At 40.5% G+C, this 27,903-nt stretch overlaps 3 protein-coding genes across 3 annotated transcripts in view; all 3 read right to left on the bottom strand.

Annotated features, from left to right (window-relative positions):
- abca3b (ATP-binding cassette, sub-family A (ABC1), member 3b) overlaps positions 1-6,940 on the bottom strand; it is a 28,291-nt gene extending 21,351 nt beyond the window's left edge. Inside the window, exons 1-3 of the mRNA XM_051389424.1 lie at positions 6,641-6,940; positions 5,428-5,519; positions 2,497-2,743 (exon numbers count right to left, since the gene is read on the bottom strand). Of these exons, the coding sequence (XP_051245384.1) occupies positions 2,497-2,743; positions 5,428-5,481 (301 nt within the window). The 5' untranslated portion in view covers positions 5,482-5,519; positions 6,641-6,940. The remainder of the gene's footprint in view (positions 1-2,496; positions 2,744-5,427; positions 5,520-6,640) is intronic.
- Positions 6,941-8,315: 1,375 nt separating this feature from the next.
- Positions 8,316-19,652, bottom strand: ccnf (cyclin F). The gene is given in 18 exon segments (XM_051388797.1): positions 8,316-10,313; positions 10,789-10,942; positions 10,944-10,968; positions 11,857-11,990; positions 12,162-12,261; positions 14,281-14,368; positions 14,548-14,728; positions 14,821-14,944; positions 15,111-15,275; positions 15,617-15,771; positions 16,226-16,303; positions 16,505-16,609; positions 17,021-17,074; positions 17,530-17,726; positions 17,947-18,014; positions 18,120-18,226; positions 18,390-18,544; positions 19,388-19,652. Coding segments are annotated over 18 exon segments (2,343 nt in total). The 5' UTR covers positions 19,401-19,652; the 3' UTR covers positions 8,316-9,873.
- Positions 19,653-24,294: 4,642 nt separating this feature from the next.
- Positions 24,295-27,903, bottom strand: LOC127356847 (uncharacterized). The gene is made up of 2 exons (XM_051388876.1): positions 27,813-27,903; positions 24,295-27,674 (listed from the first exon to the last, which is right to left on the bottom strand). Exons 1-2 carry the CDS (start codon positions 27,881-27,883, stop codon positions 27,206-27,208), a joined length of 540 nt encoding a protein of 179 aa, XP_051244836.1. The 5' UTR covers positions 27,884-27,903; the 3' UTR covers positions 24,295-27,205.

Below are 27,903 nucleotides of genomic sequence, written 5' to 3'. Positions count from 1 at the left end.
TAGGGAAGAAACATAAGCACACACACAGATACAGAGAACATTACATTAGTTGTGGTGTGGTATTCATCTCACGTACGTCTGTTTTCATGCCTGTCTCATGGCACGACCTTGGCGCTCGCTACTCTCACTGATAGCCAGGAAGTTGATTAGCATACTGAATTCTGTGGCCAATATTGTTAATTCCACAGGTAAAATATTCAAGTACACCAACATACATGCTTTCCGTGATGCAGGCACTAGATCACACAAAAAGGGGAAGAGATACACACAGAAGCTGAAACACACAAAAAAAGCATCGGACAGCTTGAAAAACACCCCAAGCAGTCCAAATGAAAACAGAAAGCAGGACAATAAAAGATTTGGTTCTATTTTCATATTTGATTAAATGTATCTCTTTTCCAGAACTGGATTTCTCAATGGCAATTTTTATTCTACTAATCAAGCATACATGAAGGTATTCTGGGCCAGGCAAAGAATGTCAGCGTTACATATTGGTCTTAGGGTCAAATCTGGGTCAGTCTCATAAAATAAACACTTACAGGGAGACACACAGAGGACACAGAGGGAAGTAGGTCAAGGGTAACCAGCTGACAAACACACACTGGTTCAAACACACTCGACATATTGCTCTTCATTTCAGCTGCTTTTCTTTGATACTTTAATAGTAGGGGTTGCTTCTGCAGGTGCCAGGTGGGCATATGAAAAGATTGTGGAGTAGTAAAACTAATTTAAATAAGCCCAGAAAAAAATACAAATTATTTTCTCAAAGATATAAATTCACAAATATTCAAAAGTTTAAGAAGAAATAACCTATAAATAAGCTATCTACACTGATAGCACACACCTCCTCATGGGCAAACAAGCAGAAAGTCAAAATAGTTTGCTTTAAGAAATGGATATATGGTTTGAACAGTTCAATAAAAAGTTAAAATAATTTACAGTATTAACATTTGAAATAGTTAGAGTGAACATTTTTAACAATTAACCAAAAATCCATATTTTCTGGGTAACCAGACCTGTGATGACAATCTACAGTTATCATTATTATATTTTCATATTATAATTTTTTTAAAGATTAATTGAATATGCTTGAATGGAAATAACAAAAGCCAGTACCATCTGTCACTGATGATCTACCTAAGAGAAGTCAAAACAACTCTTTAACAACAACAAAACTTTGAGATAACACAATGTAGGAAATCTCATTTCACAATGAACTATTTCACAATACACCATGTTAAACATTAAAGAAGCAGTTTCAACATCTAATATCTTTACGACAAAAACGGCGCAAATGTGTTGCCAATTTTTAGCCGCTCCAGTTTTAACAATCCTTGTGTTTTTAAAATATATAAAACTTTGGCAATTGTTTATCTCAGTGCTTTTTAATTGCTGTCAACTTAATCTGTTCAACAGAACCTTTAATTTAGCCTGAACACCGAGGTCACATTTTGGTGGTTTTCTGTGTGCATGCCTTAATCATTCCCATACACCTTATCCCTCTGAACGCTGAGACCAGCTAAATTATTCATTAATGACTGAGCTGGGATCTCACATGGCTGTATACAGGACAACCTGCAGTTACACAGATCTGTCAACCTTACACTTCTGCTATTTGTCCATCTCGCTGACTGCTTGTCGACGTGAAAACAAATATGTAAACAGACTGTTTGCGCACCTGTCAGTCAGATTTGTCTGTGTGTTTATCTGAATAGTTGGTCACGCACGAGGTATGTGTGTGAGGGTATGAATTAAAAAGAGTAAGTGTGTAGTGTAGTGGAGGCCATTATGCTACAGTGTGTGAGCCTCCTTTCTTTCCCTATTTAAACTCCCAGCTGATACAGTCTGACAGGAGACTAGGGTGCGGCCTGTTTGCTCTCCAGAGGGCTGTTTCTAGAGGAACCAGTATTCCCAGCCCGGTCCTGATTAACAAGTAGTGTCAAGGCTGTGGTATTTGTTTCATTTGTTATTGTGGTGGTACAGACAACTCAAATTGGGGATGTAAACATAAGGCTTTACTGCAGCATAATCCAGATTTTTAAAGCAACAATTCAATATTTTATCACAAATGTTAGCAAAATAGGATGTGACAAGTCTTATCAGTAATATGCATCAATTTGTTTTATTTATTTTTTTTTACAATAAACTCTAAGATAAAATAGGTGTTATAAATGTATTACTTTTTACTACTTCCTTGTACTACTTTATTATATGTTTCTGAACACTGAGGCTGTGGTTCATAATGTAGTACAAAATATGCAAATTTAAGTTAGCAGATGATTTCAGTTGAATGGGATAACAGTGGCACATTTTAAGGAGGGTTCCACTTAGACTTTGACATTTTGGGAAATATGCTTATTTGCTTCCATGCCAGGCCGGGCTAGGTCTGTGCCCGTTTTCAGTGTTTATGCTGCGCTAACAGGCTGCATTTGGAGTTGCTTTTCAAACATTGTTGTACTGAACCTGCCGCCCATTTCCTGCCCAACTATGACCTACCTGAGGAGAGGAACAGGCTGCCTCTCACATCCTCTGCCACCTGTCGCACCACACTGGAGTTACTAGGCACATAGGCTAGCTGTAAGCTTTGAAGATAACGATTGGGTAGCGTGTCGACAGCGTAGCTCTCATAGACCGTGGCATTTGGGTAGTCCTTAAAAGGCACCTTCTGACGTAGCACAATGAGGATGCCGGAGAAGAGAAGAGGCAGGAGTATCTCCACCAGAGTCACCAGGATTTGACGTTTCTGCAGGGGAGGAATAGAGATAATCTGTCATCTGTTTGATAGGGATGTATAAGGTAAGGTAAAAAGAGAGGGCAGGTAAAAAAAAAAAGAGTAAAAGAGGAATGTAGGGTTTTAGGGAATATAAGAAAAAGGTTTTTAAAGATGGGGTGAATTATTAATGAATATAAATCACAGACAGAAAATGTATTGAGATTGGTTAACTTTGCTAAGTTTGACAGGATATTCATGACTGAAACTAACTCAATGAAAATTAATAAATGCCACCATATTTCAGTCACACGTGTGCAATGTACAACGAACACAAAAGTGACAGAAATGCGGAGCTGAAAAAAAATCTCCAGTATGCCTTGAAAATTAAATATTTTTAGTCAAGATGGGGTCGGGACATCAATTTATTCTTTTCACATTATTGAGAACAGAAACTAGACGATTTCACGGACAGTTCAAACAAATCCTAATCTATGTGACGGCCTCCTCCTGCTGAGCGACTGGAGCACAAAGTGACTTGGACAGTTTCAGGAAATTACGGTCAATCTCAGAGGGACTCCAATATCCGACTCTAGAGGAATAAATATAACGACCAGACAATAAGAGTAGACACGTTTCCTGTTGGTACACGCTTATAAAGTGTGTTTTAATGCATTAAGGAATTTGGTCTTATGACCACATTTGAGCAATACTGTTTTGTGTAACTCTGCGTACTGAAGCTTAATACTGGTAATTAAGCAACCTGTGTCCATACTAGTAAGAATAAAAACTGTAAACCTGGAGCTGAAGGTTTGGTTGGTGTAGTAACATTGTTTACTGTAAGGATGGCATCACTCTAAATGGGCTGTTGAACTCAAAAGTCCCAAATTTTGTCATGACACCACTGTTAGAGTGTGTGTGTGTGTGTGTGTGTGTGTGTCAGTATCTAGGAGAGTCAGGGCAACCATGGCAGCTCAGTGCCAGTGCGATAAGGGCCATGTGGACTCCGACATACAGGGAGTAGCGCACTGGCAACTCAATAGAGCACAAAAAAACAATGGGGTAATTGTCTTAAGACCAACCAGACCTCCCCCAGGAATTAAACCTTGCCCGTTACTAGGACATGGTTGCTTTTATTGAGTAAATAAAAAAAAGGTTGGCTCAATAGATTCCATAATTTTGTATGAACTCCTTTTAATGTGCATATATTTTCTTTGATTCACAATGTAGTTCACACTATCTTTCAATATCTTTCTGTTAGGCTACGTGCCACTGTAGAACAAAGAACAAGCCCAAATAAAATTCATGAGTATAGCAAACAATATGCAGAAGAACTGAAACCATCAGCTATCAAAATCTGCTGTAGGTGAGCAGGAAACACAGGGACAAAAAAACAGCATGGCACAAAAATGTAAGGTCTTTGCCAATATCTGATTTTACAACATGCTTTTACAGCCCGGAAATAAATCCACACTTTGCTTGAGAAGATAAAATGTCGTAACGCATTGCATTTGGCAATACAGTTTTAGTGATTAACATGCACTCTGCGTTGCTTGTCCACTTTGGCTGCAGAAAATAAACACAAAGATGCTCAGTATTCTTTCCTGCCTGGTCCTAATGGAGTCTCTGTAGTCTCTAGAAAACCACAACTGGAGCAGCAGTGGGTTGCAGCAACAACCTCACACCACACATGCTATACAGCAGAAAGCCAATTCCATTTCTGAATAGCTGCAGCGTTGTGCAACCATCAACTGATATTAATGTTCAAAACTATGCAAGCTGCCATTCAGCGCAATACAATGTTTATTGTAAAAATTCCTTTCCTATCTTCTGTAAACTGAAGACAGACTCTGAATGTAAGAATATGATTTTCCATGAACTACACAATAGCACAGGCCTCGAGTGAACTGCTTGCATAAGACGCCTTGTCTGTCTAGGAGAGTGAGTTGTGATATGGTGTGTGTGTGCGTGCCGTGTACCCTTCCTAACATGTTTACCAACAGTTAAAAAAGTAAGAAAAAGATAGAAATGTGAAGGTGATTCCCTACTATAACAGAGAAATCTACTGATATGAGTGCACTGTGTATCTGTAGTATATGTAGAATACATAAATAACTTTTTAAATGTTACGTATTTATTTCCTACTATTTTACTCTATACATATATATTATATTTCTTGTGTTTTACATTGTGACAGACATACAAATAAAAAATGAAATCTCAATAAAATATAATCACAAAAAAAGTGTAGATATCTGTACGGACACATAAATCTATGATTACACAAAATAAAATCTGATTGCAATCATTCTTGTCTCAGGATCTATGTCCCAATAATAAAAACAAATAAAGCAACAAAATAACAAATAGTGATTCCCCCTAAAGACAGCCATATAAGGCTAGGAAAAGCATTTGACATCTACCCAGATGTTGACCTAACCAGAACCTGTGACACAACAAAAGTACAGCCTCGCTGTATATCACTGGGCCAACCAGTTTCCAAGTAGCTGGGTAAGATCATAAGTTGTATAAAAACAAATTGTTAGTCAGTTTACTGTATTTATGATACCCTATACACCTATAACTTAACAAATACTGTCATACAGGCCTCTGTTCTGTAAATACAGTTACTTCTGACAATTCACAGTGGCAAACACTGTCAGCACCTAATAAGGAAACATACAGACTGAGGGTAGGTTCACCTCCCTCCAACTCACCTGCTGAAGATAGTTTTTCCAGACCAGTAGTCCAAATTGTCGCACAACAGCCATTTTGAACAGTACACAGTCCAGTCAGCCTTCTACAGTGGCTGGAAACAGAAACAATAGAAACATTTTTATTTTCAAGTTAGAGCTAAATGTACAATTTACTCTTTTTGAAAACGTTTATGAAGGTTTCTTGTAGATTCGTCGTACAGTAGTTTTTTTGGAAACTCCAGCAGCAGTGATGGCTGTAAAGGTTTCTGATCTCAGTTTCTATTACAGAATAACTTTAGAAAACAAAAAAAGAGAAGTGAAATTGAGCAATCAGTGATATCAAAAAAAGCATGTTTTAGTCATACGTTCAACAACAACTGTACACAAAGAGAGAAATGATGAAGGACATCATAAGATAGAGATAGGGAAACAAGTTCAACTGGTACTTTAAAACGAAAGGGGTGAAATCTGCCAGGAAATGTGTTCAGTTAGGAAAAAACACAATCACAGGCAAATGAGCTAAAGAGACAGGTTGTTGGCATCATCATCCTGAACCAGTTAGACAGACATGGAGATGAGTTTTTAGTTGAAACAGGAAAATAAGAAGGTGACAAATATGCCTGATAAAACAGCTAATAAACTGCCATGCTGACAGAACAGCACATAAACTTTTGCCAATATTAAATTTGCAGATATAGTGATAAAAATAGAGCTACAGCAGTCAGGTTTGCCTTATTGGGATCCAATTTCACAGCAAAGCACACGAGTTCATAAATGTAATAAAACTGGAACAGGGAATTTCACACTAGTGCCGTTCATTTCTGAGTAGCTACAACCCCTTTATGATATATCAGGTCTCATTTAATTTACTGTATTCACCGTGAAATTGCACCATGTGCTACATATTAGGAGCATTTCTCTATGAGTATTTTCTGGAGAACAATAAACACAATCCATGACAGACGTGAGATTGCTTGTTAACTGAAAACTGCCTAGCTCTTCTCTGATTGGTCCGAAGCAGCCTTCTGGGCCTCCTGATTGGACAATCGGCCTGCTCGTCAATCCCTTAGGATTCTGGTGAACGCTAATGATGGAGCTGAGGGACAAGCTAGGTATTTCCTTAATACAATGTGCTGACTCACCGACATTACTTCATTTGACACACTATTAATCATTAAAAATCTCCACCGAAGGGACTTCATAGTGTTTCATGACATAAATATGTCAAAATTACCTCGAATACAAGCAGGTTTCGGCATATGAACTTCACGAGCTGTGGTCCCTCTTCCTGGTGGAGGTGAAAACAATTCCTCCTTTCTTTTTTTTTTTTTTTGTCTTTAAACCGATAACAATACCATCACTGCGGGGCTTCTTCCTTCACCGACACCATCGAGCCTCGGCTGGCATTAGTGAAGCTAAGGACGTCTGCAGCCCTGTCCAGGTTTTCAACCCTCCGGTTTGCTGCCTACTAGCAAAGCGATGACATTGCACCAGCGGCTGAATAAGTCGGAGAATTCATCGTGCAAAATGAACCGTCAACAACACGGCTCACGTGATCAGTCATGTCATGTGATCTCAACAGCTGGGTTTATTGGAAGAAGTGCCGGAAAAATACAGCATTATGTGTTTGGGTTTTGGGTTTTTTATATTAAAAAAAGTAGTAGTTGTAATATTTTCTATGTGTTATAGTAATTTTTTTTTTTTTTCAAGAATATTTACCTTTTTTTTCTGTAATGAAATAATAGGTAGGCTCACTAGTGCCTGTGCATGTGCCATTAAGAGCTCTTGAATTCAACTTTTTTAATGTCAACATTGAATAAAAAAAATGTTTTATGTGCAGTATGTCTAGATAAAAAACATGTTGGCCCATTTATCCAGGAAAATGCTTCCTCTTTAAATATTGCTTGTTTCTCTTTTAAGATGTACTCTATATTAATAATCTAATATAATATTCATAGGTATGTTTTCATTTGTATATTGACCTTAAAATAAGAAACATGTTTCTGTTACCTCAGAATGAGACCTTTTTATCCACAGTGGGAGCTCTTCCACGGAGACCACCATGCTGGACCACCATGTTACAGGACTTCAGTAGCCAATAGTAGCTCAGAGCAGATATGAGTTTTGCAGCCACCATAGTTTCTCCTACACACTTGGAATGGGAGGGTGAGGACGCTGCAAACGGCCACTGCATCACTAGATGGCAATAAATCCTACACACTGGTCACAAGAATGGTCAAAATAGCTGGATCCCACAATTGTGTCAGTGGTGTCCTTTAATGAGGCCGTCCCTGCTTTTCCAGACACCACAATAAAAAGTAATTTCCTTGGAAGTTCTACTTATTGGGAAAATAGAGGAAAGGTTCTGAGAGTTATTCTAGTCAGGAGTTAAATTAGCTTTATTGCGTTTGTTGTTTTAAAAGGAAAGCACTCTATATATAAAACTTTAGAAACTATATTTGAATTAGAACTTGAACTGAATTGAAAAATGTAGACTCTTTTTCAACAGGATTTGTTTGTAGGGCTTCTATTCATAGCCTCAGTATTTCTTCTATGGGTACCAGCATGAGTAATAGAGCCTTCTGATTTTGATGAGCTCTTGAACACAACTCAAACTAGACCTTCTAATCGCTAAACCCAAACATAAATACTATCTACAGATATCTTCCAGCTAGCTGCATTTATTTTTTCCCCAGAAGAAAGATTCAAGTTGCTTATGATTCTCCTCAAGTCCATGAAAAACAGCCCATTTGGGGAAAAAAATATAACAGACTGCAATAAGCCTTTAGATTCTTGTTAAAAGTCTTGGTGTAGGCAATCAGAGAATAAGGCTTTTGAGTAAATATATTACAAATAATTAAACTGTCTCTTTGGTAGGAAAGGCATGGAAATTAACAATGAAAGGAAACTTGCATGATGGCTTGTTTTATTCAAACTCAGTACAAAATTACATATTCACATCACAGGTCTAATGAGAAAACACTGTACTGGAGAAAAACAGGTTTCACAAAGAAAACTGCCTTTTTGGAATGAAGCAAAACATTTTCAAGTAGTGGCATGTTCTTTGTCTCTCTCCATTTATACATATAGTACTATGTACATTTATAAAAACACAGGAGTTAACCAGTCTGACGTAACAGTTAAAATTGAGTCAGTCACAATCCTTTATACGTTGTGTACTCAGTGTCCTGAATGAGGCATACAGTACTTTCACAACCCCATCAAATATTTTTCCTTTAGTGTCTGAACTTCCCTTTCGCTCCAAGAAGGCAAAGCAAATCCATTCAAAAATACTTTAGTATTGATTGTTCAAGCGTGGAAATGGTTACATTTCCTTGAATTGCCCTCCTTCCGTGATGATAAAAGTGCTAGACCTAATTCAGATTGGAGTAAAAGCGGGCAAAGTACAACATATCAGCATGTTTGCTTCATGTTGCATCGGGTGCCTCATTACATTTGAACCGAATAGTTAATGACTGTGCAGCACTAAACATCTGGATGATGAACTGAGGTTTGTACGACACTCATTCAGCTGGTGATTCTTGGTTAACTCCATTATCAGCACTCCTTATTGAACAGTGTGTGTCAATATCTCAACAGTTAACATCTTAAAGTCTATCTGCTGTCCCTGATGGGATTAGTGTGCCATAGGTCTTTTAAAATATTATCAACAGCACAACTGGTGTATATGTACAAGCCTGTAGAAGATGCAGACCACTAAAAGACTCATTTCACAGCTCTGTTTCTATTTAAGTAGACGCCCCTGAAAACACAAATGACAACGCCACAGTACCTTTGGCAAACATACATAGAACCAAGGACAAAGCTGAACGAGAGGAATTCATACAATCATTTTTTTTTAGGCTTCAGATGCAGACATTTCCATCAAATAGATAACAGTAGTCACCTATTGATGACATTCACCAACTACAAGATAGATTCTTGTACAGACAGTGCATATCAGAAACTATGATAACCAAAACAATCACAATAACATGACAGCTATGTTTAAGTTTTTTTTCCCACAATATGATCTTAACACTGTGCACTTTTTCCTTCCAAAATAAGTCCATGAGAATTCTCTTTTACAACTATCTAAATTGAGCTGAGATAGGTTGTTGTAGAAGGCTGTAAAACAGCAGAAATTGTACCAGGGTCCTGAGGAAAGTCAAGTCATGTTCCAGTGGTTTCAGAGCTGACTGCAAGTCTTTGTTTATGGGAGGTATGTTATTGCGCCATGCTTGTAAACATGTAAATGAAATGTAACGAAATAGAAAGGCAAGTTTCTCGATAATTCATATTTATCTTGTTCGTTTCCCCTTAGGCTCAAAGTCTGTTGATCTTTTGGCAATTGATGGCCCCGTGCAGATGGACAGGAGTGAAGAACAGCATTGAGAACAAAGTGCTGGAGAATAAAAACTGAGCAGGGGGTCTGAACAGCCTGAGGACCGTCGAACAAACCAATGTCTATAAGCTCAGAAACCCTGCATTGGCAGAATACTTGTCTCCTTTCCCTTCCTCCTCTTCCCTTTCCACCTCACCTCCACTATGAGCCGCTGAGTTCTTCCTCTTCACTTGTTTGCTGGAGGTTCCCCGGGGCCTCTGCATGGGCACCAAAAGACGGAAGCCTGGCTGGGCACTGACAGAGGCTGCGCCCAGGGAACCGGTAATGGTCTTGAATGTGCAAGGCATGAGGGGGGAGGAGGAGGAGCATGTGGATGAGGGGCTAACACTCTGGACAGAGGAGTATCCTGAAGAGAAGGAAATGGGTTCCTGGCCATGGGGATCCTTGCTCACCTCCCTGTCTGCTTCACAGAAGCTGTCTTCATCGCTGGACAGGGCTCTGCAGTGCTCTAGTTTTTTGTCTTCATCAGTCAGCAGGTGCAGTTTGATGGGTATCATAGAAGCTATTGAAAGAGAAGAAGTGGTGTCAGGGAATCATTTATGGGCAAGCTTTACACATAACTACAGACACCGACCGACCGACCCCCCGACCGACCCACAAACACCCACACACACCACACACACACACACACCACACACACACACACACACACACACACACACACACACACACACACACACCACACACACACACACACACACACACCACACACACACACACACACACACACACCACCACCCCACAAGACATCTACTATCATCCATGGACATTGCAATAGCATGAGTCATGTACGGTTTATTTGATTGCAATAGCTGAGTCATTTCTAGTCACATAATTCCCTAATGGAAGACTGACTCATACATTTTTCTCCTCTATATATGGATTAGTTCATTTATATACTTGGGAAAAACACCTCTGGGACTCGGTTAGTAAAGAATAAATGTGACCAGTCCCTTTCTCTCTTTCTCAAAACTCACAATCACAGTCTTTCTCTCCCTCGCTCTCCTCCTCCTGGTCCCCCTCATAACCAGAGCAGGAAGTGTCCAGGCTCCAGTCCAGGATGTCACCCAGCAGTGTCTCCTCCTGATTGGACAGCTCTGCTGTGGGCGTGGTCACAAAGCCTGCTCTGTTGGGCCTGCATGGTGTCATCGCGTCTCCTTGGGAGAAAGTAGACAAGCAGCGTTGTTACAGTGAGTCACTGGAGCATCACGCAGATGGCACAAACAAACACCTTCTGGACAGGACGGTTCACACGTCCGTTGTCACGGAGCACAGGAGACCGATAAGAACTGCTAAATGAGCAAGGAAAGCGGCGGGGGCACTGGTCATTTTGCTGTCAGTTAGTTTCTCATAAGTGAATTCTTTGCATTTCTTTCAAGTCTTGTCCCACGGGTGCCCTAACTGCTAAGGTTCTAATGATTTGATGTATAATAAGTGTTGCAAAGCTGGGAGCTACAGCAGCGTTTCCACCAGTGTATCACGGTGGACCGCCAGGCCTAAGTTTACCTCTAGCTGGGCCTAAGCATCTGGAATGTTTTCTTAAACTACAGTTACAGCGGGGCAGCTTGGTTGGAAATGAAGATAAAATGGCTCACCAGCACCATCTGTTGGTTAAAATGTGAACGCACTATAGAAAAACAGTGTTTTGTGTTTTTTCCATCTTCATTGTGCGTAGAGCGATGTTTAACGCTTGACGCTTCCAACCATCACAAGCTAAAGTTACCTAGAAACCTTAGCTAGCTAGCCAAACAGTCAGTAACACATACTTATTTTGTGACATTTAGGGAAAATAACAAGGGAGAAAGGCAAAAGCCCAAAAAAACAGAAATTTTTTTTTTTAGATAGCCAAATATCGGAGGCTAACGTTCACGACCGAGTGAGCGTTAGCCAAGACTCGCGTAGACATTTGCTTGACAATCAGATAGAAACACGGCTAACGTGTTTTATATCTAAATGTGTCTTAAAGCCATTTGCTGTTTTTATTATATGTCAACACATTATATATGTGTTGAGATGGTGGACTTGTGTGATGGTAACTGGTTTACCTCTTGTTGGTGCTAGATGGAGAGGCGAGGAAGGTGTGGATGTCTGCTGGTTGACCCGTGGGACTGGGAGGCTCCATCTGGGGCTCCACCTCCGGAATCTCCAAGATCTGACACAGCTCTTTAAAGTCCATCACCTTGTGGAGGACATCAAAGTAAAGTCAATTTGCAGTTTGAGAGACATGCTGCGCTACAATTTAGAAATGTCTTTGGTTTAAAAAACAAAACAAAAATAAAAGTAAAGTCTAGTAGAGCGAGGTTTAGTCTATACCGGCAATTTAAAAAAAAAAAAAAAAAAAGTGAAGTACCTTTTCTTTGCTGATGTGCTGGTAGGCCTCATCTTCAAACCGTTGCTTAACGCCCGTAAGAGACACGTGCCTGTAATCTTTGGGAACATCTTGACTGAAACTGGGGAGAGGCAGAGAGCAGGGGGAAAACAGAGACAAGAAAAATGACTGAGTTTGATCCACTTTGCTTGCTGCATCTCTATAATCAACTCTTGGGGACAAATCTCGTTACTTGTCCATTTGAGAATTACAGTTTGTCGATGCGATGCTCACCTATCAATGTGACTCACCCTGAGGCACGTTTCTGTGACTCAGTTGGTGATTCACTGATGGTTACACAGACCCCCCCCATCCACCCCCGGATCTGCAGCCCAAATGCCTCCTAAAGTCTTTTACGGCTGCAGCTCTCTGGGCTTCATGTTTAAAACCTTAATGGCTCTCCATTTTCTTGGTTACCAGACATTATATACAATCTTATATCTAATCAATGTGGCTATATGAGCATGCTGAAAACAGCCAGACACATCAATCAATTCTTGTGATCCTTTTTCATGAGGGAAAGTGCTGTCATGGTACAGTAACAAATTAGAACATGGAACATTTTTTAGTGACATTTTATATAGCTCAGAGTAAAAATATTTTTCCCTTTCCAGAATATAAGCTTTAAAAAGCTGCTGTACAGTAAATAAATGGCTGAATAAATGATAATAGTTATCATAAGTCTGTGTGTACTTGTTTTTATTCCTATGTTTTATCCAGTGGTCACCTTTATTAAACAGTTCTGGTGTCATTACTCGACCGAGGACAATGTATCAATGATGCCAAACACTTAAAACCAGGCTCATGACATGACTACTGAAAATGCAACAGTTGAGCTAAGAAAGGGTTAATGAATGTGATCACAGTGTGAGTGAGAGTACAGCTGCTGTTAAATAATAACTGTAGAACCCATGGTTCCCAACCTGGGACACCACATAGCAGTCACAGATCGAATCACACAATCAAGTTAGGAAAGAAGACAAAATCATGTGCATAGATTCTATTTACTTTTTGGGACATTTATCTATTTATTTTATCTTTGAGAATATGGGGTGGTTTTACCTATTCAGGCCTTTAAAAATATTCAAATTCAACAACCTGTAAAGGTGAAAAATTAAATATGCAACCTTTGATAAGTGGCTGAGTTGACTTTGGATTGTTTTAAAAGGTTCAAAAGCCAAAAAAAAACCTCCCATGCAGTTTATCTATTGGAACAAGTGTTCTTCTAGCTCACCATCATCTGCCTGTTCCTGCTGTGAAGGAAATAAACTATATATAAAAATCAGTGAGAAGAAAAAGAGGGCATAACCTTCCTTGGCAACAATGACAATGAGCTTCTATATAAACTGTATGGATAATACTAGAGGACTTTGGAGTTTTAATAGCCACTTAAGGAGTTATAGGTCCTCAAAATGCAGATAATGGCTTATAATTTACATTAGAAATACACAGCACAAGTCAAGAAGTGCCGAGGTGTGTTTGGTTTAACACCATTTTGAAGTAAATGCACATCATTTCTTTGTGCTGAACAATCAGCCTTTTAGAAAATAACAAATATGCAATGGTTTAGCAGGAGCTTCGCTGCCTACAGTACGAGTAACCAACTGAGAAACATAATGGGCAATCAGAACCCATTTCAGTCGCTAACCTGGCTAATCAAAAGCGTAGCTAACGGAGGGCAAGTTCCAAACGCTGCACCTATTCAAAAAGATTATATGTCGAGGGCTTTTCTTTGTAGATATGCCCACTTCAAAAACTTTATTTTTTGGATTACATTCATCGCCAGGAAAAACTTGAGGTCACAACAGATGACGTGCCTTTGAAATGTGCCTTTCAAGAATATACACAACCTCGATGCTGGTTCTTCCTCTTTCAAAAGGTCATAACAACAACAAATGTAATTCTGATTAGAACTGATCGCATCATGCCTGATCGCCTCACTCGAACTGAACTAATGAAAAAGAAAAGGTTTGAGTGTGCTATTATGCACATGGATGTCTCCATGTCTGAGTGTGACCTGATAGACTGGGTGATGCAGAAGGACGAGGAGAGACGAGGAGAGAATGTCTTGGCTACCAAACACACACTGTTAGAAGCTTACCATTTGACATAGAGCAGCACAGCAAAGGAGACAAGGTCTTGCTTGGAGAAGCCTGTGTAGTCTACTAACTGGCTAGGCCACAAGGGAGCTGCAGAGAGGGAGGGAGACCACAGGCATAAGTCAAGGTGAATATAAACGTAACACTCAACTAAAGCCGTAAATTCTATTTGTTTGAAAAGATTATTTGCATTACGTGTCAGTGTTAAAAGGGGTGTCACAATGCATCTTTTCAAACAGCTCGGGTGTGTGTGGCAACAGTTTTATTACCATAGTGATGTAATGCTCGTGTAAGCAGTAGTGCAGCGCAGGCCAGTTTGGAAGGTGGTGGTGTGGCGAGAGCAGAGTAGAGCAGCGACAGCTCACAGATGTAGCTGAATAGGTGAGTGGTCCGCCTCTCCAGAGGGAGCAGAGACAACAGCACCTCCCCGTAGTCCAGCAGTGTGGGGCTCTGAGGGGACATTCACCAAATTCAGTACATAATCAAAATCATTCATTTGCACTTAAATATTATATAATACACAAAAAGGATATTTGACGTACCCTGATCTTTCCCTCCAGCACAGAGACAACCTCTCCCATCATTCGAACCAGGTCTTCATATTTGTAGGTGTTGTCTGTGAGCCAGACAGCTTCACGTATTGTCAGGATTTCTTTACTGATATAGCTGAAAAATAAAAAAAGAACCAAACATTGTCTTAAAAGTTCAAAAAGAAAGCATCAACAACTATATTGTGTTTGTTTGAAACAACGGATCATTAGTTTTCCCTTCAAAATGTATTATAACCTTTAATATACAAACATTTTAGAAAATAGGCAATGTGCATTCTTACCGTGTACAAACTACCATGCAGGCGATTCCCAATAACTGGAGGCGAGCCTTGGGCACGGAGCGCAGAGCCAAGTAGCGGTCCACACAACCCACTGTCACGTGCAGCGTCAGGCTGGAGAAATCCTTCATGGTGGTCACCTCTACGAGCCAGTCCACCAAGATGTACCTGGAGGGGTAGAAGAGTAGAAATTGAGGACCATGAGCATTTAACAAAAAAAAAGCAAAAAAGTCCTTTGCCTAAGAATCCCAAACTAGTAGACATTGATGGTCAAAACGAAACTTAAAATCTGCCTGAATGCTATACGATATGTTCACAGGGAAAAGGGTTTGAATTTATTCAGATAGATTGACTGATGCTGGTGTTCTGTTTCATCTACTCTTTAGTAATGTAATTAAAATCATGCCTTCACAATGACTATGGAATATTTAATTGTGTAGTAGGATATTATTCACCAACAGACTGTAATCATGTCAGTAAGATCATGGTAAGTTTATGTTTCCGTCTACCTCATGGTGTCCTTGATGCCTCGTCTGAGGATGCCCTGAGTGCAGTGTCGTGTTGCCGGGTTGGAGGAACTGAAGAGCTGAGCTACTAAGTCAGAACAGGCTTTTGACTCCAAACCAAGCGGATTCCCACTGCTGCACACTTTGGCCAGGGAGAGCTGAGGGAAAGAAAGTGTTTAATTAATGTTTCAAAGTAGTTTAAAATGAATTGACAGCTTGTTGAATTGGGTCACACTACACAGGCAACAATAAGGTTGAGTATTGCAATAGTCTGCTGATGTAATTACAGAGCTTGTGATTCAGATGAGTCATATTTATGCGATTCAAAAAGCAAAGCTTTAAAAAAAGGCAATGAACAAAAGAAAACACAGTAAGTCAACAACTGTCAAGGCCTCTTGACACTGCCTGAAAGTGCTTCAGTAAGTTCCAAATTTGGTCAATTGGATGGGTGGGAAATGAAAAGAAATTAAACAAAAACACAAGAGATGAAAAGCTGTCAAAGACAGAGGGGAGATAAGGCTGCTGGCTGACAAATAAGGCCATCAATCTGAACATGCACAAGAACAGCTGCTGGATCAAAGTAATGACAATTTTCTGCCTCTGATCACACACCTGTGCCTCCCAGCATCCTTTGCCAGCATAGTCTCTGAGGGTTCGGACACACTGGAGGTACCTGCCTGGATCTGCCATCTAAAAGACAAATATGAAAAAACAAACAAATTCAGTTCTTTTCTACACACAATAAAACACGTACGGTCAACTATATGTACTATACTATGAACAAATGTGTCAATGTTCGAGTTTGGCATGGAGACTGTACAGCCTGAATCAATAAGGTTAATGTATCTAAGAATAACTCTGCTTAGAAAACTGAATGAGATTCAGACTCACAGCTGCTTTCCGGTTGTTCTCCCACAAAAGGTAGGAGCTCTGTAGACAGCCAGCCTGTGACGACTGCTCCAGCATAGATATGGCATTAGAGTGTCTTTCATCCTCCTGGAAAAGAGAGCACAGTTTCAGATGTGAATGACAGTTTTTGCTAAGCAAACAGACAGAACGTTCTGTTCCTAACGAAGCGGTCAAACAATCTCCCCTTTACACGGAAATGCTTGTGTGCCATGATCCTGAAAAACAAACCAGAGTTCGGCATATGTGGTGTGAAATCATAAATAAATCATAAATAACAAAGTACACCAGGGCTGCAAGTGAATACTCAACGGGGACCGTAAGGCAACAGCTGTGACATATGAAGAGGAGAACAGTTATCCCATCTGAGCTGTTAATGACTAGCCAGAGAAGCCCCCTGTGACAGAGGCACACAGCGATACACTTTGATTGGAGGCTAATAGAAACTGGGGTAACCACACCCAGACAGAAACAGCCAGGTTCAGTCTCACTTTCACTCACTTCAAACAGCTGCAAAACTCTTGCCAAACAGTGCAACAAGGGTCCTCTCTTCTCCTGTAGAGGAAAAGAAAAATAAATTAATGACCATATACAATAATTATTATCTTCTGTATAGACATCATACTCAAAACGTTTCCCCCCCACTTCTATTGAATTATCCACACAGTCATATATGCAATGTAAGTTTTTCTTAAAAAAGGCGTGCCAGTGTTTGACAACCTGGGAACAAGACTCAAAAATCAACTATCTTTCTCCAAAATGACTGACCCCCCCACCCCCCACCTTTAAGCATGACAATACAAACACATTGAACCTGAAAACCAGGCATATAAGTTGGCCACTCAGCAAAAAAAAATAAGTAGGAAAGTAGGAATCTGCCTGACTTTGTTAAATACTTTATTAATTATATTCTCATTGCCAATGACCTAAAGTTTGCATTATTATTTGTTGTGCTGGTTAAAAAGGAAGTACATTTGCCTGCCCTCTACAATGTCAAAAGCAAAACATACCACGTTGCTGTCACACTCAGCCTTGAGACGGTCGAACACCACAGCCTTGCAGCAGCTGCCGGTGGGCGACCATGGTGGACGGATGAACACCCAGATGAAGGGATCTGCCAAAGGAGAGCGCAGGCTCTCTGCCAGGCTGAAAAAGTGGGAGGCCTTGCGACCACACACATCCGCTCGCCCCTCATCACTTAACAACGCTGTTGGAGAGAAACAAGGCACAAGACAAGAACTGTAATCACTTGTACAAACCATCAAGAGGGATTTATGCCCCCTGCTTCTGTTTCACCTTCATTTACACAGGATGCCCTTGTAAGATGGAGGAACTAACAAAGAACCAACCATAAAGAAGAAAGAACATACATGGCATGCCTATTCTCAATAAATGGTTAAATTATAGAGTTCACGAGTTTCACTTACGTCCTTCATTGTACAAATAAGCAATGCCTAGTTTCACAGCAGCTTCAAAATTCCCTTTCTCAGCAGCTCTGAAAGAAGAGACGTGTTTCAGTTAATGACCCAACAGAAGAAAAACAACACATTTGAGTCATTGTTTTGTCTTTTTAAAAAAAAATGTACGAAACTGATTGTACCTTTCAAATAGCCAAAGGCTGTTGGGGGATGGCCACGTGTCCCTGAAACTGACCCTGGCCCATACACTGGAGTGGTTGTCAACAATGTCCCGCAGCTGGGAGTGAACCTGTAAGAGAAATTAAAACAATTATATAGTAATCCCTTAACAAAAGACCTATCAAATCAGGTGGTGACAAGATGCCCAAGCCAGAACAAATCTGGGATGGCATGGTACATAGATGTTAGAGGTTGTGTAGCAGTGTTACAGTGTGTACAGTAGGTTTACTCACTGCTCTGACAGACAGCAAGTCCTCAGCAGAGAGGCACTGGAGCACACAGAGGAGGACCTCCTCAGGTAGAGACAGCAAGGTAAGGGCTGGAGTTCGCTTACGGACCCGCTTCCGTGCTGGAACCGAGTAGCACTTTGAACAACGGCAGTGGACTACTGAAGGAAAAAGCAGTTTAAAAGTCAGACAATTCATACATATTAACAAGCAGTCCCAATTCTGTTGCATGGTTCTATATATATATATATATATATAACATAGAAAAACATATTTGAAGTGCACACACACACACAAACAAAAAAGCATTTCACATCTTAGTGCAGAGTTCACAATGTAATTCTCACATTCATGTCAAACTAATATTTGCACATCATTTAAAGTAGGCCACTGGCCTGTAAATGTTAGCTGGTAGTGAGGCACACCATATTCAAAACGCCTAACGTAAGACGTCTGCGGGTGGTCTAGTCAAACCCTATGTTTGAATGCGAAAAAAGTTTAAATTCGTGTAAAGACGATTGCCTGTTACTCTTAAAATGATCATACAACGTCTTATAATCAAGTGTTGTAAGCATTAACAGCTATTCAACAACGGCAAACTCAGCGTCTGACTGGGAGAAGTCAAACCAACTGAGCGCCCAAATTTCCCTCCTGAGATTCAAATATAACCTACGTTAAGTTACGAAGAGGTTTTATCAAGTTTCACATTATGTTATTTAATTACCCCAAACTTGTACAAAGCTAAGAGAGGAGACGTTTTAAACAAATATCGCCCGCATTAACCTTTTTGAAACTAGTGACTTTGAGGAAGAATCCATGGCTACACCGGTTAACGTTTGTGTTGGCTAGCAGCTAACTACGTTAACGTTAAAGTTACCAGTGCTGTTAGCCGACTCTGTGAAATTGCAAGCATGTTATTAAATTCCCCAAACACTAACGTTATCCTTACGTTAAGTCATGCCCATATTTCAGAAAGTAAGATTAAATTGACTTCGATAACTTACCGCCCGCTTTCATTGCAAGTGTAGTGATCTCTCCCTCAAACAGCGATGCCCGTAGCTACAGCACTGACCAGCGATTTAAACGTAGCGGCGATACAAGCTAATATTACACACATACACGCTTACACACTATTCCTCCAGAAATTACGACACACTGTTATAAACACTGCTCACAGCCTCTGTTGTGCTGTAGTAGCTGACTAATATCTTAACAAGTTGTTAGCTCTCGCCTGAATTCAAATTCAAGCACGCGTCCTCACTTGTTGGACCCGCCCCCAAAGCCCCTGTAGGACCGCCCGCGCTCAAGGTTTAAACTCCACATTCAATCTGATTGGTCGAGCTTGGTGACGCCTCTCTGCTACATAGTAAGCTTTTGATTGGTCCGCGAGAAGAGCGGCAGCACCGATTGGTCAGATTTTATAAACTGTAAAATGTCGGACGCTCATTGGACAAGATGACGCCATTTCGAAGTACGCGCTCCCCAGTGGATGTATATTATTGGTTGACCTGATTATGAAGAACGTCCGCAGACCCACCTGTTTACTGGGGATTGTGGGAAATGTAGTTGAGCAGGAAACACCGTTTAAAGGTACCGTGTTTAAAGGGACAGGCACACAGTCAGATCCAGAGTAGATTTCTTTTATGCCACTAATGGATTAATTTAAATTTAATGATTGTTTGCTCATGAAGTTATGTCCTAGCCAGCACACCAATATGTTGTAAAAGCACAAACTTTAACATATTATTTATTAAGTAAACTATTAAGTTCAATCATCATTTCTGTAAATTGTACCTCCCTACATTATGGTCTAAATGTTGTTTTTAAAAGTCTATATTGTAATGCGTGTCAAGAATACTAAATTCCTACTGATTGAATTAGTGTTGAGTGTAAGATATTTAGTCTTTAAAAAGAACATTCAAGTGTAATTTGTTTGTAATCAGACAAACATCTGTTTATGTCATTAAACTTCCCAAATTCACCAAAATATTACAGAGAATTTGACCTCTGTGTCCTCAGTTGTAGGTATTGGCTCCGGAAGGAACTGAGGATGAAATTCTTGTCTTCAGATAGAACTAGAAATATACGTATTTGAAATAAATAGTGGCAATTAATTTAGTTTCATCCTTCATAGTTCAGTTGTACATAAGTAATTTGGCTTAATTAACTTAAACCTAATTATTTGGTTGTAATTATATGCAACTGACACTGCAGCATAAATTATACTTTAGTAGAGTAGTTGTGATGAAGGAAACCCACAATGCCAAACCACACTTAGCCCACATTATTGCATTTCATCTCCAGAATCTTACCATGACAAAAATAGGCTAAATTAAAATATATATATACATAGTATTTCGGTACTATATTCAGGAAGAGAAATATCACAATGTATATCTGGCTCAGCATAATTAAGTAAGAAAATTGTAATATCATGATAAATGCATGTTAACATTTGCAGACTGGGGGGCGCCCTCATAGCTCACCTGGTAGAGGTAGTGCCCTCTGTACCAAAAGGCGGAGTCCTTGCTGCAGCATCCATTAGTTTGAGTCTGACCTGTTGCACCCCAGAAAAAAAAAAAAACATTTGCAGACTTACACACAGGATATAGAAGCATGGTTCATATTCAATTATGCTGGTAGGGTCATCGGTTAATCAAGAGAAGTCCAAAGTAAACCTAAGAATGTGTGAGCAATGGTTAAGCGCAAAGAATGAAAAACGCTGGTGGAGCAAACAAGATTATGGATTGGTCCTTGTAATGGAGCACAATAAGAAATCATTATGTCCGTTGCCATTTCATTTTTCACATCACACATACACACACACACACACACACACACACACACACACACACACACACACACACACAACTTACTAACTTATTAATTCATCAATATTTGTGTGAGTGAGTAGAGATGTAAATTAATAAAGTGGTTCAGCCTCTGACGCGTATGCCTTACAATGATTAAGACCATTGTGTTGGATCCCCTTTGTGAATAAATTGACTTCTCTCTTGGCTGATTAGTGTCCTCTTGATTGCTGGTCTTTTGAAGAGGGCCATAAAGGAGTATGAAGGAGTACACTACCAGTAGTAATCATTTGTTCCTTTCAGGCTCACTATTGATCTGCACATCACCTGTTCACCCAATCTCATCATCGCCATCAAGAGCTAGTGTTCAACATTACCTCTACCACTCAATAACTGCCTTTAAGGCGAATAGAACATGTTTTAAACCAATAATATATTATGTACACTCAAAAAACATGGGGCAAGCCACTTCTCAGTATTCTCAGTACCTTCTGTATCTGTTACTCTTCTATAAAGTGATGGTGAATAAAGAAAATACATTTAGGCTATTTTTGCTCTGTGTTCATTGAGGCATTTAATTCTTCTGCAGTTCATACTGGATGTGTTGTGTGATCTAATTATCTAGAAGCTGGGTGACCTCGGACAGGGCAGGGGCTGTGACATCCTCAATTGAATGCAGTCACTGTTACCATAGAAACTCCAACCCTTCTCAACCATTTTCTCAGTAAAACATTAAGTGACCAGTAATTGCTAGGGAGAAGCAATTGGTTGGTGCATTTAACCTAAATTAAAAATAATTATAGCGATAAAACAATACGGACTGCTCCTGTAAAACTGCGAGGACCAAGTCTATAATTTTGTGTTCCTAAGGCATTCATTATTTCTTAGTATAATTTCACTGAAAAGATAGTTATAAAAATGCTGCCTCTCACAGGAATTAATTGACTTTGATCTGAGAAGTACAGTGGAGGGCGATAACTTCACATCTGAACAGTTTGTTTCATAATAACTTCCCTCATGCTACAAGGTAATAATGAATGAAATACAGAGCAGACAGCTCTTATAGGCTGAAACACTGGTTTGTTGACTGACATTTGAGATAGAAAGAGACAGACAGGAAATGAAAAATAAGGAGAAGATGGGAAGTAAGTCGAAGAGGTGAGTCATGGGGGACAGAAAAAAAAATGTTGCTTGGACGGTATATAGCAATGTCTCCTATTCGTGCTTGTCCACAAATGATCAGTGTTCAGTGACAGTGGTAATTTATTCTAGTAAAGTCTCTGATTAAATCAGATAGCTTTGCATCACATTTGTTTCTATTACAATGCCTACGTTGCGTTTTTAATTTCATTACAATTTCATTTGCTTGTGATTTGATTTGACTGTCAGGCATGTGCAATTTCTGTTTACACCTGTCACCAAAACAGCTGTGGTAATTTCTGAAGCAGAATTGAAATGAAACTCCATCCGACCACAAAAGTATAATCAGTCAACAGCAGGCCGTGACTGATTAAACACACAGACAGAATTGTCTTTTGCACAGATGCTGTTGATCAGGAATTTGAATAAAACATAAGAAAAGTCATCAGGCCCCAATATGGCTCATATCCAGACTTCAAAATGTCATGTTGTGCTGCCTGTTGCATCATTCTGGCATCGCATTTTAAACTGATGTCAGTTTTGTATAATTCAAAGTATGGTAAAAGACAAACAGCGCTGAAGCCAAGTCCTGGAGATTGAGAGGCGGCTCCGTTGCTCCCATCTGGTTTCCTGTAATCTGTGCTGACCCTAGCAATCCAACTGACTACTTCCACCCCATCTGCACTTTGCCCCTGCTGGCCTCCCCACCCTTTATCCAGACCTAAACACTGTTCCCTCCACACCCACATCAGTTTCCCAGCACAGTTACCACTGAATGATTTTTTTATTTATTTGATAGGGAAGATGCTATTTAAGATACAGAGCATGAAACTGATGAGTTTTATATCTACCGATAATTTTCAACAGTCTAATTAAGTACAACTTTCAGTATCATGAAACCACAATACCCTATAGATATGGAAACACAATATAATACACATGCCACAATACACCAATGCACCATGGTAATTAAGAGTACAATTAGCTAAAAATGGGTATAGCTCTGGTTTGCTTTTAGCCACCACTGAAATTACCAGAGTGTAGGATTTAGTGGCATCCAACTGTGAAGTTGCAGATTGCAACCAACTGAACAGCACTCACCTTCTTTCTGAGCCTGTAGGTGAAACTATGGTGGCAGCAAAAAACACGAAAGGTCCTATTTAGAGCCAGTGTTTGGTTTGTCCGTTCTGGGCTACTGTAGAAACATAGCAGTCTAAGTACAACAGAACCCACTCCCTCTGGAGGTAAAAATATCTCATTCTAATGTAATGAAAACACAATTCTTATTGAAAACCTACCTATGAATATTATATTCCATTTGTGCCAATAGATTCTCCTCAATGTTATACACTTTACATTACATTTTGTTGTAAAATATTATAATATATATAATATATCTGGAATTAATTGGATTTTAGTTGGTGTTAAGCTCAGTGTTGTCAAGCTGATTTTCCAAATTTAGATCCATGATGTGCAGTTTCCATTCACCATGCTCCTAGTTACTCTGTTACTGTCTTGTCTTTTGATATATCTGACAAGAGTCTCTGGACCTAGACTGTTACATTTGAAAACTTATTTGAGAAAAGTGTGCCTAATTTATAATTTTGCCAGTAGGGGGCGTCATTCATTCTGGTTGATACTGGCCAGTATGTTTTCATAACAACCAAAGGATCCCACATGTCTGTGGGTATCTGACCAAGTCATCCAAGCTGGCAGGGCAGCACGTGGCAAATGTGTCTATGTACAGCATCAAAATTCCAAGCACAGAGGAGACGTAGGTGGTCTCGTCAACCAATTATGTTTTTTATTATCTATGTAAATGGTTAAGCAGAGTGGCAATTATAATCTAATGTTCAAAATAGTCAAAACAGTGGTCGACCATTCCACACTATCTACCTGTATTCTGTATTTTTGGCCCTGTCCAAAGGATCTCCCAGATTTATCAGGAACCATCGCCTCTACCCTTTGGATGATTTTTAATAATCTCCCAAAGCAAAGTAGTTCAATACAAAGTTACACATAATACATGCTTGGGGAGTTTCTCCTCTCTCCCTACAAACTTGAACATCACAGACCAAAGTGTTCACTTAACATTTATTTAATACAACAATTAGAATGTACATATAAGTAGAAATATACAGTAGAAATATAAAATAGTCATATATATACAGCACCAAATATTAGAGGGTACACAAACATATTTTGTGTCACTCACTGGAGTGACAAACAGCATAGGCGGACAGCATGGCTGTCTACTGGGTGAGGGACATAATTCCCCTGCAGCAGAGAGAGGTAGATTTTCCCTTTAATTTTTTCAAGAAGGCAGAAGGGAAATCACTTCACATCTCTAACACACAAATTCTGGTCACCTGGCACAATATAGCTTGAAAATTAGCAAGTACAACTATGCAACCACCATGTACAACATAGTAAATGTGTTTTATACATTTGAAAATTGCATTGATACACAAGCCAAAATTCAGGGCAGAGTAGAAGTGGGTGTGTTGTCATTGTCAGAAACTAATGCACTGTAATACTGGGGATTCTCTCATCTCAGACTACACCACTGCATTGCCTTGGCCATTTCACTTATGCTGCCAGTAATGCATCATATCCCCTAAGAATAATACTGCTCTGTTCAGGATGGCTGATCCCAATTTAACCCGCAGGGATCGCTCCCTACTCTCACATAAAAGTGAAAGGAATGACTTCCCTATTTCTGCTTTTGTCTTACACCATTGCCTCCTTATTTCCCCTGTCTTGCCTTTGTTTAAACGAGTTTGACTGACAATCAGTATGCAACACAACATCTAAATGCTGCAAGCTGAAAATAATGTGTGAGAAAGGACTGATCCATTGCATGTCTATTGAAGCAGGCAGGCAAATGCAACCTTGTAATTGGCAAGCTGGTCTTCAGGTCAGTCTTTGGCATTGTATGTTAACTGCTACTTCTGGATGCATAGACACATTTTACTCAGCAACAAGCGCCACTAATCTGGTAACCAGAATCGATGCAACAGTGATCAATTATAGTTCTCAAGGGTAAAGGGGTGCTAGTACACAGTCTTTCACATGGAGACACACGGTATAGACTCCTTTCAATTTCTATATATTCTGTACATTGTACTTTCTCCTTCAGTGATTTCGCATTCTCCACCCTACATTCAGTGACATAAACAAGAATATTTAAGACAAGAATAAAATGCCATTGTGTGTCCCATCCTGTGAGACCACACACCAACAGAAAGCACCTATTCACAGATGTGGAGCTGAACGCAGCTACATTCGCTCATTCTCTCTGAAAGAAAAAGTGTAGGAAAGGGAAACCCCAGAGTCCCTTAGAGCACAAACATTAATCAGTATTCATGAGAGAACAGCCTTGTATCCTATTTTCAGACAAATTTCAATATTCGTTCTACTCTGAGAGAGAAAATAATCCACTTTCTTTGGCACAGGAAGATAATGTCAAATGTATGTGGACTATGGGGCTTACATTTAAGTGTATGTGTATGTGTGTCTTAACTTGTGTGTCAAAAGGCTGTACACACTCCCTCCTGGACTATATCACAATTGAGAAATGAGTGGGCTCAAGTTAGAAACTGGGCATGTAGGATGGAGAAAGGCAAATGGGATGGACGAGGACAGCCCTGCTGGGGTAAAGAGAGAGAGAACAAGGGGGGACATTCTCGGGGGTTCAAATGGAAATGGGGGAATGCGACAGAGCTTTTTTCCATGAGTGCTTGCTCAAGGCACCAAGCGGGAGGGGCCGTAGGGGAGCAGGATCAGTCAAAGTGTCCCTGCAGTGGCATGTCCCCTCAGGCAGTGTCCTTCAATAATCCTGGCTTGCCCTGTGTGAAGTTAAGGTGCCCCACGAAGACACTAGGCTGGGTGTAAATGCTCGCATATTGACAGGAGGGCAATCAGTCAGCCAGAACGTCAGTGCCCCACTCCTTTGTAATGTGAAGCTGAAGCTACAAAAGGCCTTTCAGAGTATGTTGCTTTACTAAAAGTTGCTCTTGCTAAGCATGGACATGGGGCCATTTGTGCAAATCTTTTGTTCCTCAGTAGTGAAGTCCAAGATCTAACAGTCTCTTAGTTCACCAGAATCTTTAATTAAGCACAAACAAACACCTTCCTCTTCCCCAGCAGGTCCTGTGCCCTCTCTCCAGTTCATCGTCCACACAGATGTCAGTAAGATCCTGCTGGACTCAAGTTCCACTCTCCCATTGCGTAAAAAAAGCCCCTAACACATTGCTGCGGTGTCACAGGACGAGTGAATGACGCTGGCCACTGACGCGGGTGCACTGCTCTTTCGGCTGGGGATCAGGTTGCCGTCTTTGGCCCACTTCTGGCCTCTTGGAGAGTCACCTGTCCTGGGAGAAGGAATGCTGTCACTGACGTGCCTAGTGACGCCAGCACTGACTCCAGCAGCAGCTCTGCATAGCGTGTTAGGTGTCTCCGCGAGCTCCCACTGTTACTGCCAGAGCATATGGGAGTGAGGACTGTGAGGGCCATGTATCCGTGCGTGTAAATATGCATGCAGTACGCAATGCATATTTGTGTGTCTCCTCGGAGGTTGTTTTGACACTGGACACCTGCTGTCTGATGATAAAAGAACGTGTGAGGCATTGGTGATCCCTCCTTGCCAATCCTAAATGGTCCAAACCTTACAGACTAAACAGATCCCCAGTGTCCCGTCTATCTGTCCTTCCATTCTCTATGATTTCTCAGCCCAAGTTCTCTCTTGTGTTAGCTGAACCAAACTCTGTGATAAAGAATAGAATGGATTTGGCTTCTTCAGCCAACCCTTGAGCTCCCAGCCCTGGGTATGTCTTTGCTTTCGAGGTCCTATCACTGTTTTCCCCATGTGCTTCACAGGGGACACTGCTCAGAGGTGAATGAGCCTCCCTCTTTCTTTTTCCTTCTCTTCTTCTTGTGGGCAGTCCAACAGGCGGTGGCCATGAACAACAGCAAAAGACCCATGACAAGTAGCACCACTGACACCACTTTAGTCTGAGGAAGGTCATTATAGGTGTAGGTCACACCTGTTCCTGCTACACCAATCACCAAAGAGATGATTCCAAAGGGAAAGATGCAGCGGTACCAGGACTTTTCCATGCCCCCCGTGGCCTGCGACAGACGTTCCAGAGAGGAGAGCACCTCAGGCACTTTGGCACCACCAGCCTCCAGGGACTGACCCTCCTGCCCCGAGTTGTTCTGGGGCTGGGTTTGGCAAGCCAGGTGGCCCGTTGTACAGCCCATCCTGGTGGTGTGGGCCAGTGGATCCTGAGACCAGGATGCAGCGTTGGCCTCTTGGATCCCGTCTGTAGTCAGCTCTAGCCTGGAGAAACAGACAGAAATAGAGAAAGGCAGAAAAAGAGAGGAAGGAGGTCTATATGAGACCGGAGAAATGACTTGAGCAGGAATGGCTGGAGCGTGTCAGATGAAGGCTTCTAAGTCAGCGCTGAAATCCACTCACACTTTCCCCTTCTCTCCCTCCCTCTCTGGCTGTTTCTCTGTAAACTGCCTGCTGGCTCTGTGGCAGCACATTGTACACTCTGCTGAATGTA

Source organism: Dicentrarchus labrax, unplaced genomic scaffold (assembly GCF_905237075.1).
Source record: "Dicentrarchus labrax unplaced genomic scaffold, dlabrax2021, whole genome shotgun sequence".
NCBI lineage: Eukaryota > Metazoa > Chordata > Actinopteri > Moronidae > Dicentrarchus > Dicentrarchus labrax.
Note: the sequence above shows the minus strand (reverse complement) of the source record. Positions and strands in the feature narration are given on the sequence as shown.